This window comes from Peromyscus leucopus, chromosome 16_21, assembly GCF_004664715.2.
Source record: "Peromyscus leucopus breed LL Stock chromosome 16_21, UCI_PerLeu_2.1, whole genome shotgun sequence".
Taxonomy (NCBI): domain Eukaryota; kingdom Metazoa; phylum Chordata; class Mammalia; order Rodentia; family Cricetidae; genus Peromyscus; species Peromyscus leucopus.
Window position 1 is genome coordinate 10394376 of NC_051084.1, and position 21036 is coordinate 10415411.

Consider the following 21036-nt stretch of genomic DNA (forward strand, 5'->3'; position numbering starts at 1 on the left):
GGACCAGCATTCCAGACCCCTAGTAAGAGCTCTGGGCACACACTGCAGGTTCTGCCAGTGAGCAGCCCCATGCCCACTTCGAGGGACAGGAAATGGTGGGGAAGGAGGTGGGCTGGGTCCAGGTGCCCGGTGCATACTCAGGCTCTACCGCTCACCTGTGTGACTCTGAGCACGCTCTTTAGCTGTCCATACCACTGTTCTGTCTGTAAAAGGAGGACAGACTCTGAGCACCTGCTGCTAGGGGAGCTGGGAGGGTAACCGCAGAGAAGGGCCAGGCTGAGGCTGATGTCTCTGCCACCACCATTCCACTGTCTCCTCTCAGAGCTTTCTCTATTTATCTCATGTTGTAGAATATTAAGATGTGCTACATTTGTTTACACTGTGTAACATGTTGTTTAATGATACAAATATGTGTTGCATTCTTCAATGTTGCATTTATCTAACTCTGTGAAGCTATGTTACTTTGCCTGTTTAAAACACCTGATTGGTCTAATAACGAGCTAAACAACTAATAGCAAGGCAGGAGAAAGGATAGGCGGGGCTAGGCAGAGAGAATAAATAGAAGGAGGAATGAGAGGAGATCAAGGAGTGAGGAAATCAGGGAACAGCCACCCAGCCACCCAGCCAGCCATGGAACAAGAGTGAAAGTAAGATACCCAGAAGTAAGAAGAGGAAAAAGCCCAGAGGCAAAAGGTAGATGGGATCTTTTAAGTTAAGGAAAACTGGCAAGAAGTAAGCCAAGCTAAGACTGGGCATTTATAAGTAAGAATAAGACTTTGTGTGTATTTATTTGGGAGCTGGGTGGCAGGCCCTCAATAGAGCAAAGAGCAAAAGAATAAAAAACAACCAACAACAACCTCACTCACCCCATGCTATGGCTGAACAAACCCTGTTGAAGCAAACCTCTAGAAACAGATGGTCATGGGTCCTTTTCCAGGGACAAGGTGTTGGTGAGGCACTAAGAGCATGAAGAAAGTGTTCGAGGGAGGGACACATCAGATGGAGGCACTGGTTTACTCACTCAGAGGTGACCTCAGCTACTCCCTCCCCGCGCTGGAACTTACAGGAGACTCTAAGACCTCAGCTGCAGCAGCTGCAGCCCAGGGGACATATGTCCCCTTCCTCCAGGAGCCCGTGATGGTGGAGGTTCCCGGGAGTCTACTGTTCTCCTGGCCTCCACCAGGAACCCTGTGGACAGTTGAGCCTCCACAGCTCTTGAAGCTGCAGGTCAACAGCAGGGAGCAGGCAGGTGTGGCTGTGTCCTCACAGACTTTCTCACATCATGACACATTGTATTTGGGGGGTTCACCCCCCAAGCGTAAGTCCCAGGTATACCCAAACTTTTGACATGGTAACACAACAAAATTCACACTTGATATCTGCATAATTGGGCTCGTTTTTTTTAAGCCTCATAATTTTTAAAAAAAAAAAAAAGTTAGCCGGGCAGTGGTGGCTCACGCCTTTAATCCCAATACTTAGGAGGCAGAGGCAGGGGGATCTTTGTGAGTTCAAGGCCAGCCTGGTCTACAGAGTGAGATCCAGGACAAGCACCAAAACTACACATAGAAACCCTGTCTTGAAAAACAATAACAACAAAAAAAAGCTAAATTATTTTGTGTGTATGTGTGATAGTGTGTTGTACACCACAGTTTATGGGAGTCAGTTCTCTCCTTCTACCATAGGGACCCTGGTGATGGAACTCAGGCCATCAGGCTTAGCAGCAGGTGCCTCTGTACTCACTGACCCATCTCACTGGCCCAAAATATCATAATTTTTAATGATTTATTTTTATTACACATTTATGTATCCATGTTCATGTGTCTGTGTGTGGGATATGTGTGGTGTGTGTGTGGTGTGTGTGTGTGTGTGTGTGTGTGTGTGTGTGTGTGTGTGTGTGTGGTGTGTGTGTGTGTGTGTGTGTGTGTGGTGTGTGTGTGTGTGTGGTGTGTGTGTGTGTGTGTGTGTGTGTGTGTGTGGTGTGTGTGTGTGTGTGGTGTGTGTGTGTGTGTGTGTGTGTGTGTGTGTGTGTGTGTCCACAGAGTCCAGAAGAGGGCACTGAGTCCCCTGGAGCTGGAGTTACAGGTGACTGTGAGCCACCCGATGTGGGTTCTGGGAACACTCTGCAAGAACAGCAGGTCTCTCATACGCTGAGCCATCTCTCCAGCCCCTCAAAATGTTTAGTAAGTTTATGATTTTGTGTTTGTCTGTATTTATATCTGTCCTGGGGCACACACAGCCTTAGGCCTGGACTGGACACATCTGGACCGTAAAAACCTTCTGTAGCTCACAGACCACATGAAAACAGGAGCAGGCCAGATACGGTGTCTGGTCTAGAAGGGAGCCAAGGGTGACAGAAGACAGACAAGTCCCTGCGCGAGTGGATGACAGGAACGGTGGCTGCATGAGGAGAAAGTGAGGTCAGACAAGAGAGGAGCCTCAACCTGAGACAGAGACAGGCAGACCTCTGTGAGTCTGAGGCCAGCCTGGGCTACATAGAGAGACCCTGTCTAAGTAAACAAATAAGAGTGAGAGAGAAGATTCCAGAGAGGGGGATAATGGGGACAAAGGCCCTTGGGTTGAAGAGCAGCTTGATGTCATCAGCAACAGGCAGAAAGCAGTATGGCTGGATGGAATGCACTCCTGAGAGACGATGTAGCCGTGGGTGTCAGGCGGCCCAGGCCTCCAGCAGCAGTTAACATTGCCAAGCACGACAGGAAGTCAACACCAGGTTTGAGCAGCTGAGACAGGAGGTTCCACTTGGGCTCTAGAAAGACGGCTCCAGGCCTGGGATGTGGCTCAGCGGCGGGCACTGCCTAGCACACAGAAAGCCCTGGATTCCATGCCCGGTACTGCATAAAACTGGGTATGAGGGTGCGTCTTAGGTTTCCACTGCCATGAGAAAGACCGTGACCAAAAGGAACTTGGGGAGGAAAGGGTTTATTTCACCTTACACTTCCTGGTAACAGCCCATCACTGAGGGAAGCCAGGGCAGGAACTCAAGGCGAGGACTGATGCAAAGGCCAAGGAGAACTGCATCCTGTTCCCCATGGTTTACTCAGCCTGCTTTCTGTACACCCCAGGACCAGTAGCCCAGAGGTGGCTCCGCCCACAGTGGGCTGGGCCCTCCCACATCAATCATCAATCAAGAAAATGCCCCACAAACTTGCCCACGGGCCAATCTGATGGAGGCATTTCCTCAGCTGAGGTTCCTCTTGCCAGATAACTAACTTGTGTCAATTTGGGGGAGGGGGGGGGAACAGGACATAGTGATGCCTGTCAGCACTGGGGAAGTAGAGGCACGAGAATCAGATGTTCAGCTACATAGCAAGTCTGAGGCTGGCCTGAGCTACATGAGACCTTGTTGAAGGAAAAGAGTGACTGAGGGAGGGCTGGGGGAGGCTGGGAGGGCTGGGGAGGCTGGGAGGGAGGGCTGGGGAGGCTGGAGGGAGGGCTAGGGGAGGCTGGGAGGGAGGGCTGGGGGAGGCTGGGAGGGAGGGCTGGGGAGGCTGGGAGGGAGGGCTGGGGGAGGCTGGGAGGGAGGGCTGGGGAGGCTGGGAGGGAGGGCTGGGGGAGGCCGTGCCCAGGATGAGCTCACAGAGAACCCAAGCAGGTGCTCACAAGAAGGAGAGGCCCAGGGCCCAAAGTCCCAGCTTTGGGCCTGGAAGGCCATGTCATGCCTTCCAGGGACATGAGCTGCTATGGGGAGGTTGAGGACTCTCAGAGTTCTTCTCACCCATGACTTGAAACACGTGAAAGCACAAACCCATTGCTTCCCCAGGAAATTGGGTCTCGACTCTGCCACAAAGTTTCTAGAAGTCCTGGGCAGGGGCTGAGGGCTGAGCCTTGGATCTGCTCAACAGCCACAAGCCAGGAGGTCCCTCACAGCCCCACGGGCACTGGCAGGACCCTCGTGGCCAGGCTGGGCAGCTCAAAGGTCCTCCCCCTCCACTGGGCCCAACAAGAGCGCTGTCACTACCCATGGAGAGAGACACTGCTTCAGCCAGCGCTGAGCTCGAAGCCCTCACAGGAAGAGCCGAGAGGCCCAGCAGATGGCGGGAACTCTCCGGGATCAGCCTCAAAGGTCACCGTCTGTCGCAGCCTGCCTGCTCCTCGCTCTTCTGCATCGATGGAGTGTCTCATGCTGACTTGAGGCCCAGCTCCAAGCTGGATGTGACATTTCCTGTGGGCTGACCTTGCTCACACCCCACCGTCCAACTCCATCCACTTGGCTGAGGGGGTTGGGGCAGCTGTCTTAAACACGCGGCAAACTGAGGCAGAATAAGGCTGACCAGCATGCCCACGTCATCGGCCTTGTTCACCAACCTCTGCCTGGCCTCTCCCTGCTTCAGCACTCTCCCATGCAGAAGGAAGAGGAATTCAGAGTCATCTCCTCTGAGTTCTCACCAGCACAGGTCGGAGCCTGTCCTGTCCTGACCACCCTCAACAGCGTCTGTTCTCAGAAGATCCCACTGGCTCATTCAAACTCTGGTGTCAATGGCTGATACAGTTAAGTGGGGTTCTAATGATTCTGGAGGGACAAGGATTAACACTCAGGCTTGACCCTGCCTGGAGCTATCACCACCACAAGGTATCCACGGCCACGCCATGTCCTCCGCGGAGACTGTGGACCCTCGGCAAGGTGTTCTCCACACACTCATCCTCTGTCCCTTGGGAGAACAGGCCAAGCTAAGGCTGACTGAACAGGACGTAGGTGGTTGCTAGGCCTGTGGATCCCCAGAGTCAGGCATCTGCTCCCCAGAGATGGCCGGGTTCCCATCCCACTTGCAGCAGGTTTGTGTGAGCTAGCTGTCTAGAGGGAGCATGGGAGACCTGGCCCCTTGCATCCCAATAAGCACCCTCCAGGCAGGCTGTGCCCCTGGAGCCCCCCTCGGCAGGAAGGAGGCACTGACCAGAGCAGCAGAACCCAGGCCCCCTGGAAGAATTAGTCTCCATGTGGCTGGGAGGCAAAGCCAGGCAGTGACACCCCCCCCCCCCATACACACACAGGGGAGCAGATACCCACATGCCCCAGAGCTAGAGAACCAGCTCTTGTTGAGTTTGCCCAGCCCGCTCTCCCCATGTTAACCTCTCGCCTCTGTAAATGGCTTCTGAGTGTCTGGTCCAGCCTCTCATCACTATCAGTTTCATTAGCGAAGAAGCCTCTTGCCCCAGCTTGGACCATTAACATCACTAAAAGGGACCCAGGGAACACAGACCACAGCCTTCTGGTTGCTCTCCCTCCCCCTACTTCCTCTCTTTGCAGACCAGCCGTCAATGCAGCCTGCCCACCTCACAATGCACACCAGACCCTGTGTTCACGTAGGCACAGACCCAGCAGCCAGGCCTCTTCGCACAGGACCAGAGGGACAGGGAACATGGAGGCCTGAGCCCTGGGTCCTATCATACCAACTGTGCCCATCCTTGGGCAGAATAGCACAGAAATACTAGCCATCTTGAGGACCTCAATCGAGCACCTTGTCCCCCAGATATGTGTCCCTGTGAATATGCTTTGAAGTCTAACATCCAGATAGGCCATTCTGTGGGCTCAGCACACAGAAAGTCGGGGAGCCAGGGATCCCCCATCCCAAAGGTGAAGTGGATACTGGGAGGCCTTCACTCTTGAGCACCAGGAGAGTCTCAAGATTCCATGTGAGGCTCACTTACAATGAGCTGGGGGCTGGGCCAACGTCACTGGGAGCACAGTTGGGTGGCCCAGGCTGCCTCCCTCCCAGGCCTGGCAGGGCCTGGATGACTCAGCTGTCCCAGCCATCAGTGGAGCAGGCCTGGGACAGCCAGCCCGTTTTCCCATTATCTCCTCCTCTCCGTGAGGCTGGAGGCACGGGAGGACCAATGCAGCACTCTGAGAACCCACGAGATGATCAGGACAACGAGGTCCCCAGGGGCTCCTTGAATTGTCCATGCAGGGGCATCATTTCCTTAGGGGTTCCTGCTGCTCCTACACCAAATCAAGTAAAACAACCAACCGCCCAGGAAAAGGCCACCCTGGGACCACAGCAGGTGCATACACGTGTGCACACACATTTCCGATGGTTGCAGATGCAGACAGGGGTATGCATCTGCAGTGGGGCTACCTGAGACTAGCCATGGCTAGATTCTACCCCATCTAACAGGGACGTCCTCGCTATTCATCCCCTCCTGGAAGCACAGACACCACACCATCCCCAGCACTGATGCATCCTCAGAGTTAGACAGATGAGCTCCGGGTGAGAGAGACTGGCTCCCTCTCCTCCCACCCCAAGTGGCTCAAGCCGCCTTTCCCAAGCTCTGGAGACCAGGGCAAAGGGACCCAGAGGTCAGAGTTAGAGGGGACCAGTGGCCTCTTCTGGTCTCTTCCCCTTCCCTCCCTCCCCCTCCCCCCCCCCCCCCCCCCCGCCACTCACACCACAGATAGAGCAAAGGCGGCAAGCTCGGGGTGGGGGGAGCTGGTGCATAATTATTGGTAAAATGCTTGTAACGTTTTCCCTCTCCCCAGTAGCTTTCAGTTGTTTTAGCAGCTTAGCAAGCACTTGGCTCCAATTGAATTGCAAATCAGCAGCTCTTGCCCCGGGAAGAGAAGAAGGGAGGTGGTGGAGGGGGCAGGGAGGGGCTGGGAAGAGAGAGGAGGAAGATGTAAAGGAGGAGGGCAGAGGGCAGAGGGGAGGGTGGGAGGGAGGCCAGGGCTAGGTTCAGGTAACCAGGCTAAGGTTGGATTAGCCTGCTCCCCCTTTCTCTCTTCATCCCCCCCTAAACCCACAACCCCGCCCCCATCCGAAAACCAGGACACTCTTCTCTAGCCGGAACTGAAGGGCGGGCTGGGAGAGCCACCAGGGGCTTCCTCAACTAACCAGAAGAAAACACATCTTTCTTGGGGATTGCAATTATTTGAAAACAATGTCAAAACAAAAGTCTTGCTTTATCCCCTGGCAATCTGCAACGCCGTGGTTTCCAGTCTATATTTTGTCTGTCTGCCCTTCCATCGATCCACCTGTCTTCCATTTGTCTGTCTGTCTCTCTCTGATGTTCCTTCACACTTCCAGCCCCCTCCAGGTTCAGGGTCTAAAGAGGGAGCCAAGGCGGGTGCTGCTTCAGAACCACGGTCAGCACCGAGCCCCATCCCTCAGCCTCACCCTCACTCCACCATGCCCAGGCTTCCAACACAGGATCAGGCACGAGAGCCCAGAGGGCTGCCTCCTTTCTCATACACTCTCCTACACAGTCAGGAGGAGGAGGAGGAGGAAGAAATCTCAGGCCAGGCACCCTGGGCCATGGAGGGCACTAACCTTGAAGAGGCGGAGGATGTTGGCCACCATGATTGAGACCGAGCTCCCTGAAGCTCCGATGACGCCCACCACTCGTTCAGGCTTGGTGATGATGGGCGGGCCACCGCTGCCGCAGCGGACCTCCGTGCCGTCCTTCTCGATGAGCGCCTGCACAAAGGTCAGTGACTGCTCGAGGGCATGGGTGTCCCTGGAGCAGGTGTCCAGAATGCGGGCGCCCAGGGTGATGTTGGGCAGTAGGTCCGGGTCATTGTTGATGCGATCCAGAGCGAAGAGCATGGCCTCCAGCCGGTGAATGCCCTTCTCCTTCTTCAGCTCCCCACAGGCTTTACCCTCCGAGCCACGGCCATGGACAGGAAACAGGCCTCCCAGCGTGATATCCCCGTCAATGCGGATAGAGTTCATGTGGGGGTGACCCTTGGGCTTCCCTAGGGATGGAGGCACCCAGGGGCCATAAAGGCTAAGGAGCAGGTAGAGGGGCAGCCGGGCCCACCACCAGCCCCAGCCTCCCTTCCCAGGCATTTCGAAAAGGCCTAGAGACCCATGAATAGTGGGCCCCACTCCTAGCCCTAGCAGGCCCTGGGTCCCACGGCCTGGGCACACATGAGCAGGGCAGCTTCAGCAGCAGGGTGGCTGGTGACGGCCAATGGACTGGCCCATTCCAAAGATCTCCCCTCCTCCTCTTTGGTACTTGAATGGAGGAGCTCAGTGGCCCACACAGGCCAAATCCACAGACGACAGAAAGTGGCCGGAGCTACAGGAGGTCTCAGATCCTCGTCCCCATGTCCTGCAGGCCAGATTGCTGTGTCTGGCCGTGGAAAGGGAGGAGAGCTCCTGGCCTGGCAGGATCTTAGCATCAAGGAGAAAACAGCTCCGATCACTGCTACCGACCTGGGAAAGAGAGAGAGGCTATCAGCCCAGCCCGAAGAAGACATTTACTATTCTGATTCCTCATCAGGAGCCTGGGAGAGGGAGCCCAGAGGTTATCGCCAAAGACGCCATAAATCTCTACTTGATTTTCACTGCTGCGGCCCAGCTCCTGAGGAAATGCAGAGCTGGAAGCAGAAACTGGGTCATGTTTAAAGACCTTCGCTGGCCTGGACCCATTGCCCTCAGAGGCCAGGCCTCTGACAGAGTCCTCCTGGGGACAGTGAGCGTGGCTGGGGAGGAATGGGTCCCTCAGCATGCCCTCGGAAGTTATAGCAAGATACCAATCCTGTCCATCCAACCTCATGATAGAAATGAAGAAACTGAGACCCCATAGAAGTCTGTGCCCAGTTCCACAGATATTCCCCACCTTAGCTCTGAGCAAAAAACCCAGCTGTTTTGGGGGGACTCAGGAGGGGAAGCCAAGACCCCAGGAGGAGAGCGGCCTGCCCAGTCAAGCTGGAGTGCTGGCTGGGCCCAGGCCAGGAGCTGCAATGCCAAAGGTGGGAAGAAGTGGTAATCTGGGGTTCAGAGACGGTCCCCCACTTCCACATGTTCACTCCAGTCACACAAGTGCCCAAAAAGTGCAAATCCAGGTTCCCTCCCCTGTCCCTCTCCCTGCCTCGGCCTCCTCTGGCCTCTCTCCATCCGATATCTGCTCGGGTTGTGGCCTGGGCCTCTACATTATTATCATCGTTGTTGTTATTGTTGTTGTGATTAAATATTTATCTGCAGGGTAGAGGAGAAAACAGAGCTCTTCCTCATTCTCACAGCTAATTTGGGCTAATTTCCCTTGGGAATTCTGTACACCCCCTAGCCTCCCCCCGAAGCCAGCAGCCCCCCCTCTACTTCAGATTCCACCAGGAAAATGGCTGATAGCTGAGTCAGGGCTGGGCTAGGAGGTGACCCCAAGGCCCTTTCTCCAAGTGAAGCCAGCTAGCCATGGGGCCACTCTGTGCCTCAGTTTCCCATGCAATCAGAAGAGGAGCTGGAGTCTGGACTGAAACTCCCCCTAGAAGTGGGGTGCTTCCACCAAGGCCCAGCAGGGGTCTGGGAACCCACCCCTCCTCAAATTGCCAATCCACCTACTCAAGCCCCAAGGACAGGGAATGGAAGGATGAGAGACCAGATTACAGCCTCAGCTTCTGGGCTTCTCTGGCCCTGAGGGCCTCACACTAAGTGTTGGGGGCATAGGGATGGAACCCAAGGTCAGCACATGCTAGGCAATCTCCACCACTGAGCTACAAGCCCAGACCTCAAGTCTTCCATCTGCAACAGGCCCTGGGCAGTCAAGACTCTAGCGATGACTCTACCTAGCCCTGCTCTACCAGTGAACAGGTATGGATAGCCCAGAAGCATCCCGTAACTCTCTCCAAGTCACCTAGCAGATCAAGATGTGTCAGGTCTAGAGACAGAGCACATAGAGATCCTTGAAGAGCCACCTTTTCCAAGAGCCAGGGACCTGGGACTAGATCCACAGCCAGCATCTTGGGTGGTCTCAAGGCTCCCTCTGTTCAGAGATGTCATCTCTCGCCCCTCATGAGAAGGGCTTTGTGGGATCACTTCCTGGGTGGTTGTGGGAATAGCTAGATGGGGCACTAGGCAGGCCACAAGCAGTCGGAAGGAGAGTGGTGTCACCATGGGGTCCCAGAACCCTGCCCTGCCTTGTCAGGTGGGCACATCTCCTCTGGGTCTTTCTTGTGGTCATATATGGGAGTTGGGTCAGTTGGGCACCATGGTGGCCTCTTGGGCACATCTGCAGCTATCACTAAAATGGCCTGTGTGCAGACAGGGCATGGGCATGCCAGACAATTGTCAAGGGGTCACTGAGCATTTCAGACAACCTCGAGGCAGCTGAAGAGCACAACACACCGCCCTGGGGGTGGACAGAGTGTCCAGCCCACCCCACAGAGGGGGCAGCTGCAGCACTGAGCGGTCCAGCCACACAGAGCCCAGAGACACAGTGCATGGGCAGGGTGGTCTACGCTCTGGTCACTCCACTGCTGTGGCGGGCAGTCCCTCAGACCTGCTGAGCTCACAGCTGTTTCCATGAGCGTCACATGGAGGGGGCTCGGCACCCTGGAAGGGTATGAGCCACATCAGGGCCAATGGATGCAGGGAGCCTGCGCGGCACAGCTGTGGCAGTGGCTTGGCGCCCTTTCCAGAGGTTCACTGCAGCTCCTAGAGGCTCAGTGCGCCACCCACATGTGGGAACAATCAGGGCAGGAGGGGAAGGAAGCCCAACACAGCAGGGCCAGATTCAGGAGTCCTGAAGGTACTTCAGCTGCCAAGCCTCCCACACGGCCTCCCTCCCGGGAGAGGAGCCTCGTCCCTGGCCACGGCAGGTCCCCAGGCAGATTCCAGTTCCTCCAAGGGGATTGGCAGACACACCTCCTTCAGCCTCCCCACCATCTTTTGATGCTGTAACAGGAACAAGGGGGAAGTAAAAATACCCTGAAAGGAGGCAGAGCACAGCCCTGGGGACGTCTGTCTGCACCTGCAGGGGAAAGGGGAGTTCTTTGAAGTCCATTCCCTAAGCCGCAGACACACACACACACACACACACACACACTTCAAAACAGCCAGGAAGCTCAAATGGGGCAAGATGGGCGCCCCTCCAGAAGGAGTCACCAGGATGGCTACAAGGCCAGCATCTCCCTCCTCTTCCCCTTCCCTGGCTTAGTCCTCCCTACTCCCCCCCCACTGGCGCAGGGTGGACGGTGACAGCACCAGAGGAGGAGCAGAGAGTCCTCCCCCGCACAGCATTAGCTCACGGGCCAACGGGAAGGCATTTTCCAGAGCATTCTCTTCCGTGAATGAGGTTGTAAAGTGAACTTGGGATGGGCTGCAGTCTGGGAGGGCTGAGGACCAACGCGGGCCTCGGCCACCAGGGAGGGCTCAGGAACCTGTCTCCCCCGGGCCGTGCCAACTCCTCTCAGGCTGGCCCACCATGCCTTTCTGATCTCGATCTTTCCTCCCCAAGCATGGCCCGATCCAGGAGGAACCAGACCACAGAGCAACAACCAGGCAGCGAGAAGCATGATTCACCAAAACTCCAGTCATCCTTCACGGAGCTGCCTTTGACTCTTCCAAAACCCACCAAACAGAACCCAAACAGCAGCCTTGAGGGCAGAGAACCGGGGTAACCTTGTACCTTGTCACAGGACAAGGTGGGAGCCACTACACTTGATCCTCTGAGGGCTGCGCCCCAGACAAGATGTGGGCACTCAGGGTATGAAGCCATCCATGGGTGTCACAGGGAGAGCTAGAACCCAGACCCCACCCTCAGCCCTCCTGAGCCTTGCTCCATGGCCTCAGTGACCTGTCCCACCTTGGATACCTCTGGTTCCCACCCAACCAGGTGCTCAGAAAGCTGGAAACTGTGAATGGCTGAGTCGGGGGACTGCCCTCAGCTCTGTAGACATCTCTCTGGCCCACATCTCACACCCTAAAAGGCAAAATGAAAGGGAACCAGAGGCCTCTCCCCTCTTCCTGCCTGAACCCCTCTCCACCACCCCCAGGACCCCACGACCCAGCTTAGGACTAGTTTGTGAGTCAGTACCCTCCCAAAGGGACATGGCCAGTGCCCAGACATGGGAAGCAGGCCACTCGAAACCTCCCCTGCCCCACAGTGAGAGAGTCCACAACTCTGCCTGCCTCAGAGCGGCTTTGTGGCTCCATCGGGCACATGGCCTCCCATGAGGAGAGTAGGCTGGGTCCTCCATGGCCTCTGCACCGCGGCTCACCAGCCTTACATTCTCAGCTGGTGTGGAGCATGGATGCTATGAAGGGGCCTGCACTGTTCCCCAAGGGCCTGCTCTGCATTTACGAGACCCTGTGATACTTCTGATGGTGGAACTCGGGGTAGGCTGTCAGGCTGTGAACAGGACTGACTGGCAGGGCCAAAGTGCCAAGGCCACCCAACTGATCAGAGACTTATTCTAAAGAGGAGCTCTGGGTCCCTCAGCACTTCTCCAGGTCCCTCAGCACTCCCACAGCCACGGGCTGGCAACAGAGAGTATCACACCGGGGCCCGGCTCTGGAAGCCCCGCACTCAAATAGCCGAAGCTCCCAGACCGGAACCTGCCAAGTCCTAGAACAGTCCACACCCCCAGGCATCCGTCCACTCAGGTTCTGCAAGAACACAGGCCTGATTCAGAGGTGACGGCTTCTCGGCAAGCCCTGCAGAATTGTGTGTGGAAGGAGAGAAGAGAACAGGTAGGAGGTGGGAAGGACACAGGAAGTAACTCCTCAGCTTAGTGTCAGTGGGAATTAGGAAGAGGAAAACATGGCATCCACGGTCCTGTACTTCTGCCCTTCTGGTGGCAGCCGAGAGCCCTCCTCCCCCAGGGAATCTGCCCTGACTACTCCAGTTCCTGAGACAAATATTATAGTCTCGCTCATGCTGAAGCTGATGCTGGGGGTTGATGGAGAGGCCCATGTGACCAGCTCCTTTACATCTCCTGTGCTTCATCCACGGTTCAGAACACAAAATAACACGCTCAATCAATGACAGGCAGAGACAGGTCCCCTCCCGGAGCCAGCCATGCAGCTCCACTGAGGCAGAGCCCAGGACAACGAGCAGCAACATCTGCCGTTCACAGAGAAGGACTCGGCCCTGGAGCCAAACTCTTGAGACCCTCCCGTGTGGTCAAGCACAGACTGCTGTCCCATTTGCCATGGACATCCAGTCATTCGGGGTGGCCTTCAAACATGGGCTATGAACCCCCAGGATGCCCTGCCCTGGTGTGACTCAGGTACACACACCTGTGCAGCTGGCACTGGGAATGAAGGACACAAGAGCCAGGCAGCCACACAGGGGGTCAGGGGAGGTGCCCGGAAGAGCCCTTTGGGAAGAGGATCGCGAGGGAAGGTTTCTCTGAGGAGTTGTTTTCAAACAGAAAGTACAGCAGGAGCAGGTAAGCCTGTGGGCTTCTGGAGCAGAAGCCAGGAGGGGACCACAAGGGCAAAGACCCCGAGGTTGGTGCTTAGCTTTTTGTGGATAAACGGCAGGAAGCCAGCGCGTCCAGAGGACAGGGAGAGAGCGGAGGGATTGCTGAGGGACAAGCAGAGAGTGACTGGCTATGGTCAGACTCCACGGCCACTGTTCAGACGAGAAATGGGGGCTTCGAACCCAGTGACAAGATGAAAAAGAAAGCTGAGACCCAGAAGGGTGGCCACTTGAGCAGGCCACAGCTGCCCACAGCTGCCCACAGCTGCCCACAGCTGCCCACATCAGCAGAAAGTCTCATCCCATGTCCAGCCTATCACCAAAGCTCAGGGCATCAGCCAGCCATCCTGCCAACATCGCCCGCCTCTCTGGGGCCTCAAAGTCCACACTGCCTCCTCCAACTTCAGGCCCAGTGTCCACAGCCCAGGCCTCATCCTTGTCTCACCTCCCCATCTCCCCATCTCCCCACCATGGTCCCTAGCTTCCTGCACAAGACCCAAGTCGACAGCCCCCCCACCCCCCGACACCAAACCCAATACTCCAGGCCCAAGTACTGCCCGGAGCCGGGTGCTTAGCCCAATCTGATCCATCTTGCCGCAGAGCGTGGACACAGCCACCTCCGAGGACAAGACTCCATGCCTAGGCGGGCCACACAAAGGCCATGGACCAGAAGTGGCCACGATGATGTCTGTGACAGACAGGGCCTGCCGGGCTGAATCCCCGACCCTCGTGTCTGTATTTGAACCTGAAGAGTCTCTCTGCATCTGCGGCAGTGGCTGTCGTTTTAACTAGAAGTCCCACCCCAACTAGTAGGTACAAGGGCTGGTTTCTGTCACCCAGGAATGTGGGGGAGGTAGCCAGAGAGTCCAGAACTCTGGCCCCATCCCCCGCACACACACCCACAGGAGCAGCCACGGGTCTCTCCGAGTTTCATAGTTATCACTCTCACGCCAATGATCGTGGCCTTGCCTTCTCCAGGAGAGTGGTAGCTTAACTAGACTGTCTCACCAGGCCTAAAATGGCGCAGGCTGTCATTATGGGCTGTCATTTCCCAATTACTGCAGATAATATCTACTTTAATTGAACAGGGTCCTGATAATGCCATTACCCACCAAGTTATCCAATTCACTTAATATATGCGCGTACACACATATTAACACCTGGCTGCCACCATGACTACTCTACGGTGACATTCGGGGGTGACACTTTAATGGGAGGACTCGGCTTTCATTTAGGGGTGACTTGTCCTATCCTCGGTGTGCTGGTTTTACCAAGAAGCCAGGGGACAGGGACAAGCCAGAGCAGCCTCTCTTGGCCTGCCGTCTCAGAGGGCTCAGAGGGGATGGCGCTTTGGGATAGGCCAGCTGTGGCCAGCAGCTGCTCTCCTGGGTCCTTTTCACAACCTTCCCTGAAGGAGGGAGTGAAGGGTGGGGTCAGAGGGAGGTCTTGCTGCTTAGGGAGCAGGTACTGGGGGCACAGCCTGCTCCCCAGGGCCCCAGGCAGGGACTTCTCTCAATCCCGCTGTGTGCACGGAGTAGGTAGCGATCTACGTGTGCATGGATGGTGTGCATACTTGTGGACCTATGGAGACCAGAAGTGGACAGCAGCTGTGGCCCTCAGTTCCTCCCCTCCCTATTTGCTGAGATGGAGTCTTGCTAATAGGAAGCCCATGGTGAGGCTAGGCTGGGTGAGCTGTGAGCCCAGGGGCTACCTGTCTCTGCCCCCCCAGTGCGGGGTTCCGGGTACATCACCACATGGCTTTCTCACAGGTGCCAGCACCCAAACTCAGAACCTGGGGCTTGCCAAATGAGCCATCTTGCAGCTTCCTCTCAGTTCATTTCCTGGCGATCCCAGCTGACTAGGGCAGAGCTGACACTCCTGGAGACGGGGTCTTACAGGGAGTGACAGGAAGCTCTTGTCCTCACTCCAAGCTCCTCTGCTTCTCCTTCTTCAGGTGGGGGCCTGCTCAGCCGGCAGGTCTTCTGCCAGGCCAGGCCAGGGCTGGGGCCTGGCTGCCAGCTCCCTCACGCCTTCTCCAGGTGGCATGAGGTGCGATCTGCAGGAGGGCACATACCCTCCAGTGGCAGGAGCTGGCAGCCCAGCTGCCCAGTCTCCCAGCAGGGCCTGCCCACTGGAAAGTTGGGTTCTGGGCCCAGAGGGGGAGGACAGCAGGGGTGGGCAGATGTCTTGGGGTGGGTGGTAATTAGGGGCTGCTGCTCTGAGCCTGGAGGAAGAGGACAGGCCTGTCAGCTGTAATTACAAGGCTCTGGAGCCCATGGGTCCTGCTCCATGTCTTCCCACCAGCTGGCCCCTGCGGTGGGGTAGGGATGGCCCAGCAGCCCCGAGGTTGGGCTGTGGAGCCCTCAGGACAGGGACAAGGCTGTGCAGAGCCTTCCAGGCTCTTCTAGCCAGCAAATATTCAGTCACAGGCTGACTGCCAAGCTCCTGGAGACATCATGCCTCCAACAGAAGGATGCAGAAGCCATGACACAGGTCAGAGGAGGAGGGGAGTGCCCTCAGCTGGACCAGAGACCAGGACATCTGTCCAGCTCCTGACCTGTCCTACCTCCCTGCCTGGTCTATGTGAGGCTGAGAGTCCCCCAAAGCCCTCTCTGAATGTGCCTGGAAATCCACCACTCACGATATGTTCCTCTAGACAAACACTGCCAACTGCCAGGGTGAGGGATCATTTCTGGGGATGTGTTGTCCCTGAGCGGTGTGAGGCAGGTGAGGAGAGTCCAAATAAACCGTAGCCATCTGTTCCCCAGGAGGGCAGGCATGCAGCTCAGAGCTGAGAAGGAATGGGTGGGGCACCATCCCCAAAGGTCCCACCCAGGACAAGAATCTGACCAAGGCTGGGGCTCCTTCAGGAAGCAGTCTTCTGCTGAGGAAGAATGCCCACAGCCCCCCCCACAGCCTGCCCAGGGCCTGTGCTGGTCCTCTGTGACCCCCACACCCCTGTGCTGGTCCTCTGTGATCCCCACACCCCTGTGCTGGTCCTCTGTGATCCCCACACCCCTGTGCTGGTCCTCTGTGATCCCCACACCCCTGTGCTGGTCCTCTGTGACCCCCACACCCTGTGCTGCTGTGTCCCACTCTGTGATCCCCACACCTCTGTGCTGGTCCTCTGTGACCCCCACACCCTCTGTGATCCCCACACCCTCTGTGATCCCCACACCCTGTGCTGGTCCTCTGTGATCCCCACACCCTGTGCTGGTCCTCTGTGATCCCCACACCCTTCTGTGATCCCCACACCCCTGTGCTGGTCCTCTGTGATCCCCACACCCCTGTGCTGGTTCTCTGTGACCCCCACACCCCTGTGCTGGTCCTCTGTGATCCCTCACCCACCCTCTGTGATCCCCACACCCCTTGCTGGTCTCGTGACCCCACACCCCTGTGCTGGTCCTCTGTGACCCCCACACCCCTGTGCTGGTCCTCTGTGATCCCCACACCCTCTGTGATCCCCACACCCCTGTGCTGGTCCTCTGTGATCCTCACACCCTCTGTGATCCCCACACCCCTTGTGGCTGGTCCTCTGTGACCCCCACACCCTGTGCTGGTCCTCTGTGATCCCCACACCCCTGTGCTGGTCCTCTGTGACCCCCACACCCTTTGCTGTCCTCTTCCCCACCCCTGTGCTGGTCCTCTGTGACCCCCACACCCCTGTGCTGGTCCCTGTGATCCCACACCCTCCTGATCCCACACCCTGTGCTGGTTCTCTGTGACCCCCACACCCCTGTGCTGGTCCCCTGTGATTCCCCACACCCCTTTGCTGATCCTCTGTGATCCTCACACCCTCTGTGATCCCCACACCCTCTGTGATCCCCACACCCCTGTGCTGGTCCTCTGTGACCCCCACACCCTTGTGCTGGTCCTCTGTGACCCCCACACCCCTGTGCTGGTCCTCTGTGATCCCCACACCCCCTGTGCTGGTCCTCTGTGATCCCCCCACACCCCCTGTGCTGGTCCTCTGTGATCCCCCCACACCCCCTGTGATTCTCCCATACCCCCCCTTGCTGGTCCTCTGTGATCCCCGCCCCCCAGACTCTGAGCTCCTATAGGAGCAGCTCAGGAAAGCTCCCAAGTTCTCAGCTCCTCACCAAAGGCCTGCCACCTCCTCTGGTTCACAGGGGGAACTGAGCCCAGGAGAAAGAGGGCCAGGACCAAGCCACCCTGAGAGGTAGGGGCTGGCATGAGAAGCGAAGTCCTCTCCCCGCGGCTGGTTAGATGTTAGGCTCCGCTGCAGAGACGCTCCAGTGGCCTGAGATGCTCAGAAGGGATACCCTCAGAGTACCGGCCTGCCTGCCTGCCCGCCCTAAGTCCCACCATCCAGAGTAGAGCGGGTGGCTGTGAGGACACATACACACACGCCTCCCGCCAGACTCACAGCAGGATGGCCACCACACTGCCACACGTGTGGCTTGGGGTACCCTAGCCCTGAAAGCCCAGCTCAGGGGGTGTCACCAAAAGACAGCTTTCTCCCTAGCCAGGGGCAGGGATACCGAGGAGAGCAAGAAGAAACCAGGTGCCCCCTGCAGAAAGGATTGTCTGAGCACGAAGAGTGTCGCCCAGGGCTAGGGGCAGAGGGCGCTCGTCCTTTTGGGCTCAGGACTCCCCGCCGCGGTGCTGCTGCCCCAGCTCAGCACAAACAGCCTCGCAGCGCGAGGTGCGGGGGCGCAGCGCACAGTCGGGCTTCCACCTCGGCCCCGCCCCCGCGCGGGGAGGGGACACGGCTGCCCGCGGGCGCGGGGAACCGACCCCGGAGCAGGGACCTCCCCCGCCACACGAGCGCTCACAAAGATCCCTTAGAGACGCTCGGTTCACCAGGGTTTCGGGGAGGCTATGGCCCCAAGTGTTAAGAAAGCCTGACCCCCAGGTCCCGGGGCTGTGGAGAGACCCCAGACCTGCAGCGCCACCGCAAACCACGGCGGCGGCTGCGGGCAGGAGGTGCTCCGGCTCCAGCCAGTGGCGAAGGTGGTGCCGGGGCCGGACTCGGTTCTCAGAGAAGGGAGCCTTAGCGCCCGGCTGGCGCTGCCCTCCGGCCGAGGACCACGGGGCAAAAGCGCACACCCCGGCCCGTGCCCCCACCACCTAGCCTTTCCGCAGAGGGGGCGCGCGGGTGTCGCCGTCCCCATCGGGTCCAACTCCACCTGTCATCAGTGCAGCCCGTCACAGCCCCCACCCCACTTTCCCCTAGATCCGCAGACAGCTGTGTCCCATCCCCGAGGGGGCATCGGAGAGGCGGCCCCAGCCCGGAGAGGACCCTTGTTCCTGGGTCCCGAGCCCGCCTCCCGGAACTAGGGAGCTCGCAGAGGCCACCTCCCCAAACGCCGGGGTCCCCACCGCAGCCCGCGCTCCCGGAGACCGGAGGGCATAGTCCCCTCCGCCCGTGCTCTCGGGGCCACAACTCACCGCGCATCGGCGAGGTGAACGCCGCGGCCGGGGGTCGGCTGCGCCCGGGGAGCGCAGGGAGGCGGAGGCCAGCCGCTAGCTGCTGGTGCCCGGAGCCCGGGCCACGGCGGGCGGCGCTGACGCTGCGGACCAAGCCCGGCGCGGAGCCGCCGGCAGTCCCGGGCGCGGCGGGGAGGAGCTGGCGGCCGCTTTGGCCGGAGCCTCGGAGCAGCGCGCGGCGTTCGGCAGCAGCTCCCGGGAAGCTGGAGCTGGGAGCGGCCGCCACGGTGCCGCTGCTGCCGCCGCCACTGCCGCCGCCGCCGCCGCCGCCGCCGAGCCCGAGAGCGCGGGCGAGGTGGTGCGGGGCGCTGCGTGCGCCGAGGCTCGGGGCTGCGGAGCGAGCGCAGCCGGGCCGGGGTGCGGGCACCTGACGGCGGCGGCGGCGGCAGCGGCGGCGGCGAGAAAATGAGAGCGTGCGAGCCAGGCACAGGGAGCCCGGCGGCGCGGGAGGGCGCGAGCGCCGGGAGCGCGGGCCGAGGGCCGAGGGGGCCGCACCGCTCCCGGCGCCCACCGCCCTGCCGCACCGCACGCGCGAGCCCAGCCCGCAAGTTTGCGCCGCGAGTGCGGGTCGAGCGCGCCACGCTTCCGCCAGCCTTTTAAAGAGCGAGCGCCCGGGTCCCGTCCCCCCCCCAACACACACACACACACCTGCACCTCCACCTCCGGAAGCGGGGACTCGCCACCCCTCCACGCCCGCCCCGCCAGCGGCTCCCGCTCCCACGGCACTCGGTTGTCACCCGCTCCAGGAAGCCTTCCCTCCTACCCCCTAGCCCCATGCGCGCGCCAGCTCACCACCCCTGCACCCCAAAGACATGGCGGAGACCCCTCCTCACCCCCACAGGTCGAGGGTCAGGGAACCCAGCTTCCCAGCGCACACCCGGCAAAGTACAGCAGAGCTCAGGGACGCCGAGGGGCGCGCTACACCCACCCGGTGCGTCACTGGAACCCCCCCACACCCACCCGCAGGGCCGCTTCTCACAGCCAGGCACACACGTGGCATATGCCCCCCTGTGGCATGCTCATTTACACACTCCTGTCACAAGCATGCCGAGGAAGGAAACTGAGGCCCAGAGACGTGACTCCACCTGCCCCAGGTCTCATGGCCTGTGGGGAAGAGCGCTCTTACCCCTGAACCTCGAGCAATCCCGTGCCCCCAGACCAAGGGAGCAATTCACCCCCGGACCCACTCTACACAGTGTAACAGGTGTCCTGGAGCTAGCCCCAAGAAGAGTCCCTCAGCCCCGGAAGCTGGCAGCTGGCTGCCCCCTCTCCCTGGGCTCTGGCCATCCCGAAAGGGTACCTGCCTAAGAGGCCGCCGTGAGACAGCCAGGGACAGACCACGCGGTCCTTGCAGAGCTGCAAACGCGGGGCCCAGACTGCAGAGGTGGCTTCCTTGAGAGCCCCTGAGAGCCCCGAGGAGTGGCCCGCCTTGTCCTGGGGAGACAGGGTGGCTAACGGAGCTGCGGCCTCCTTCACTGTGGCCCGCCTGCAGAGAGCCACCTGGTGTTTACTGGGCCCAGGCCGGGGCGGTCAGCTATCCTGGCTGCTGAAGCCCTGACTTCCAGACTCGAGTGGAATGCTAGGGAGAGGCTGGGGACAGCAGACTGAGCCGCCCTGGCCTGTCTGCCTCTCTCCCTCAAGTCCCCACCAAGGTGGGCCCTACACCTCCAGCTCTGAAGACTGTGGAGGCCAGCGCTGCATCTGGTGACCATCGTTCATGCCGTGCCTGGCACTGTGCCTGGACCACAGTGAGCTTAGGAGTGTTTGGTGAATGAATAACTGTTGGCAAACTGTTACTCTCCTGGCTGTCACATGTAATGACCCAAATACATGTCTCCTTCACCCAGTCAGTCTGAAGTCTCTGACGGAAGCATCCAGGTTGTTCATTCATCTGTGCTGTGTGTGTGCGTGTGCGTGTGCGTGTGCGTGTGTGTGTGTGTGTGTGTGTGTGTGTGTGTGTGTGTGTGTGTATGTGTGTGTTTGTGCGCGTAGCTGATACCAGTGATGCTGCCTCACTCACAGTGCGGGACACGGGCAGGGCCACCAGTGCTCCTGCCCCTGGACAGGCACGGCCAGGGTTCCCACCTCAGCAGCATGCATCTCCAGCCGCTCCAACCACGGATGCAGAGATGACAGAGCTCCCACGGCCAAGTGTGCATGGCTCTGGTCAGTGAGGATCTGGGGTCAGTGGTTCCTCCGTCCTCTGTACCCAGGCATCCCATCGCCATGCTCAGTAGCACGTGGTCCAGCCCCTAGGCCCTCCTCCAAAGCCAGCATAAGGGGTTGGGTTCACAGCACCAGCCGCCTCTGTAAGTAGGAGCCACAGCACTTCCTATACAGAACATAACCCCAGTGTCCTTTGGTTGGATGGATGGATGGAACTGAAAATAACACAGGCCATGGTTTATTAGAACCAGAACTACTACAATC

General features: G+C 58.7%; 1 protein-coding gene across 2 annotated transcripts; it reads right to left on the bottom strand.

Annotated features, from left to right (window-relative positions):
- Nucleotides 1-6782: 6782 nt before the first annotated feature.
- Nucleotides 6783-19525, bottom strand: LOC114706111 (metabotropic glutamate receptor 4-like). Of its 2 annotated transcripts, none has more exons than XM_037200164.1 (2): nucleotides 19440-19525; nucleotides 6783-8168 (listed from the first exon to the last, which is right to left on the bottom strand). In XM_037200164.1, exon 2 carries the CDS (start codon nucleotides 7797-7799, stop codon nucleotides 7245-7247), a length of 555 nt encoding a protein of 184 aa, XP_037056059.1. In that variant the 5' UTR covers nucleotides 7800-8168; nucleotides 19440-19525; the 3' UTR covers nucleotides 6783-7244. The 2 variants fall into 2 exon arrangements, with proteins under 2 accessions (XP_037056059.1, XP_037056058.1); XM_037200163.1 differs by lacking the exon at nucleotides 19440-19525 and adding an exon at nucleotides 18568-18830.
- Nucleotides 19526-21036: the final 1511 nt, after the last annotated feature.

Excerpts from the sequence above, each read along its gene's own strand:
- LOC114706111 (XM_037200164.1), bottom strand. The coding sequence starts at position 7,799 with ATGCCTGGGAAGGGAGGCTGGGGCTGGTGGTGGGCCCGGCTGCCCCTC.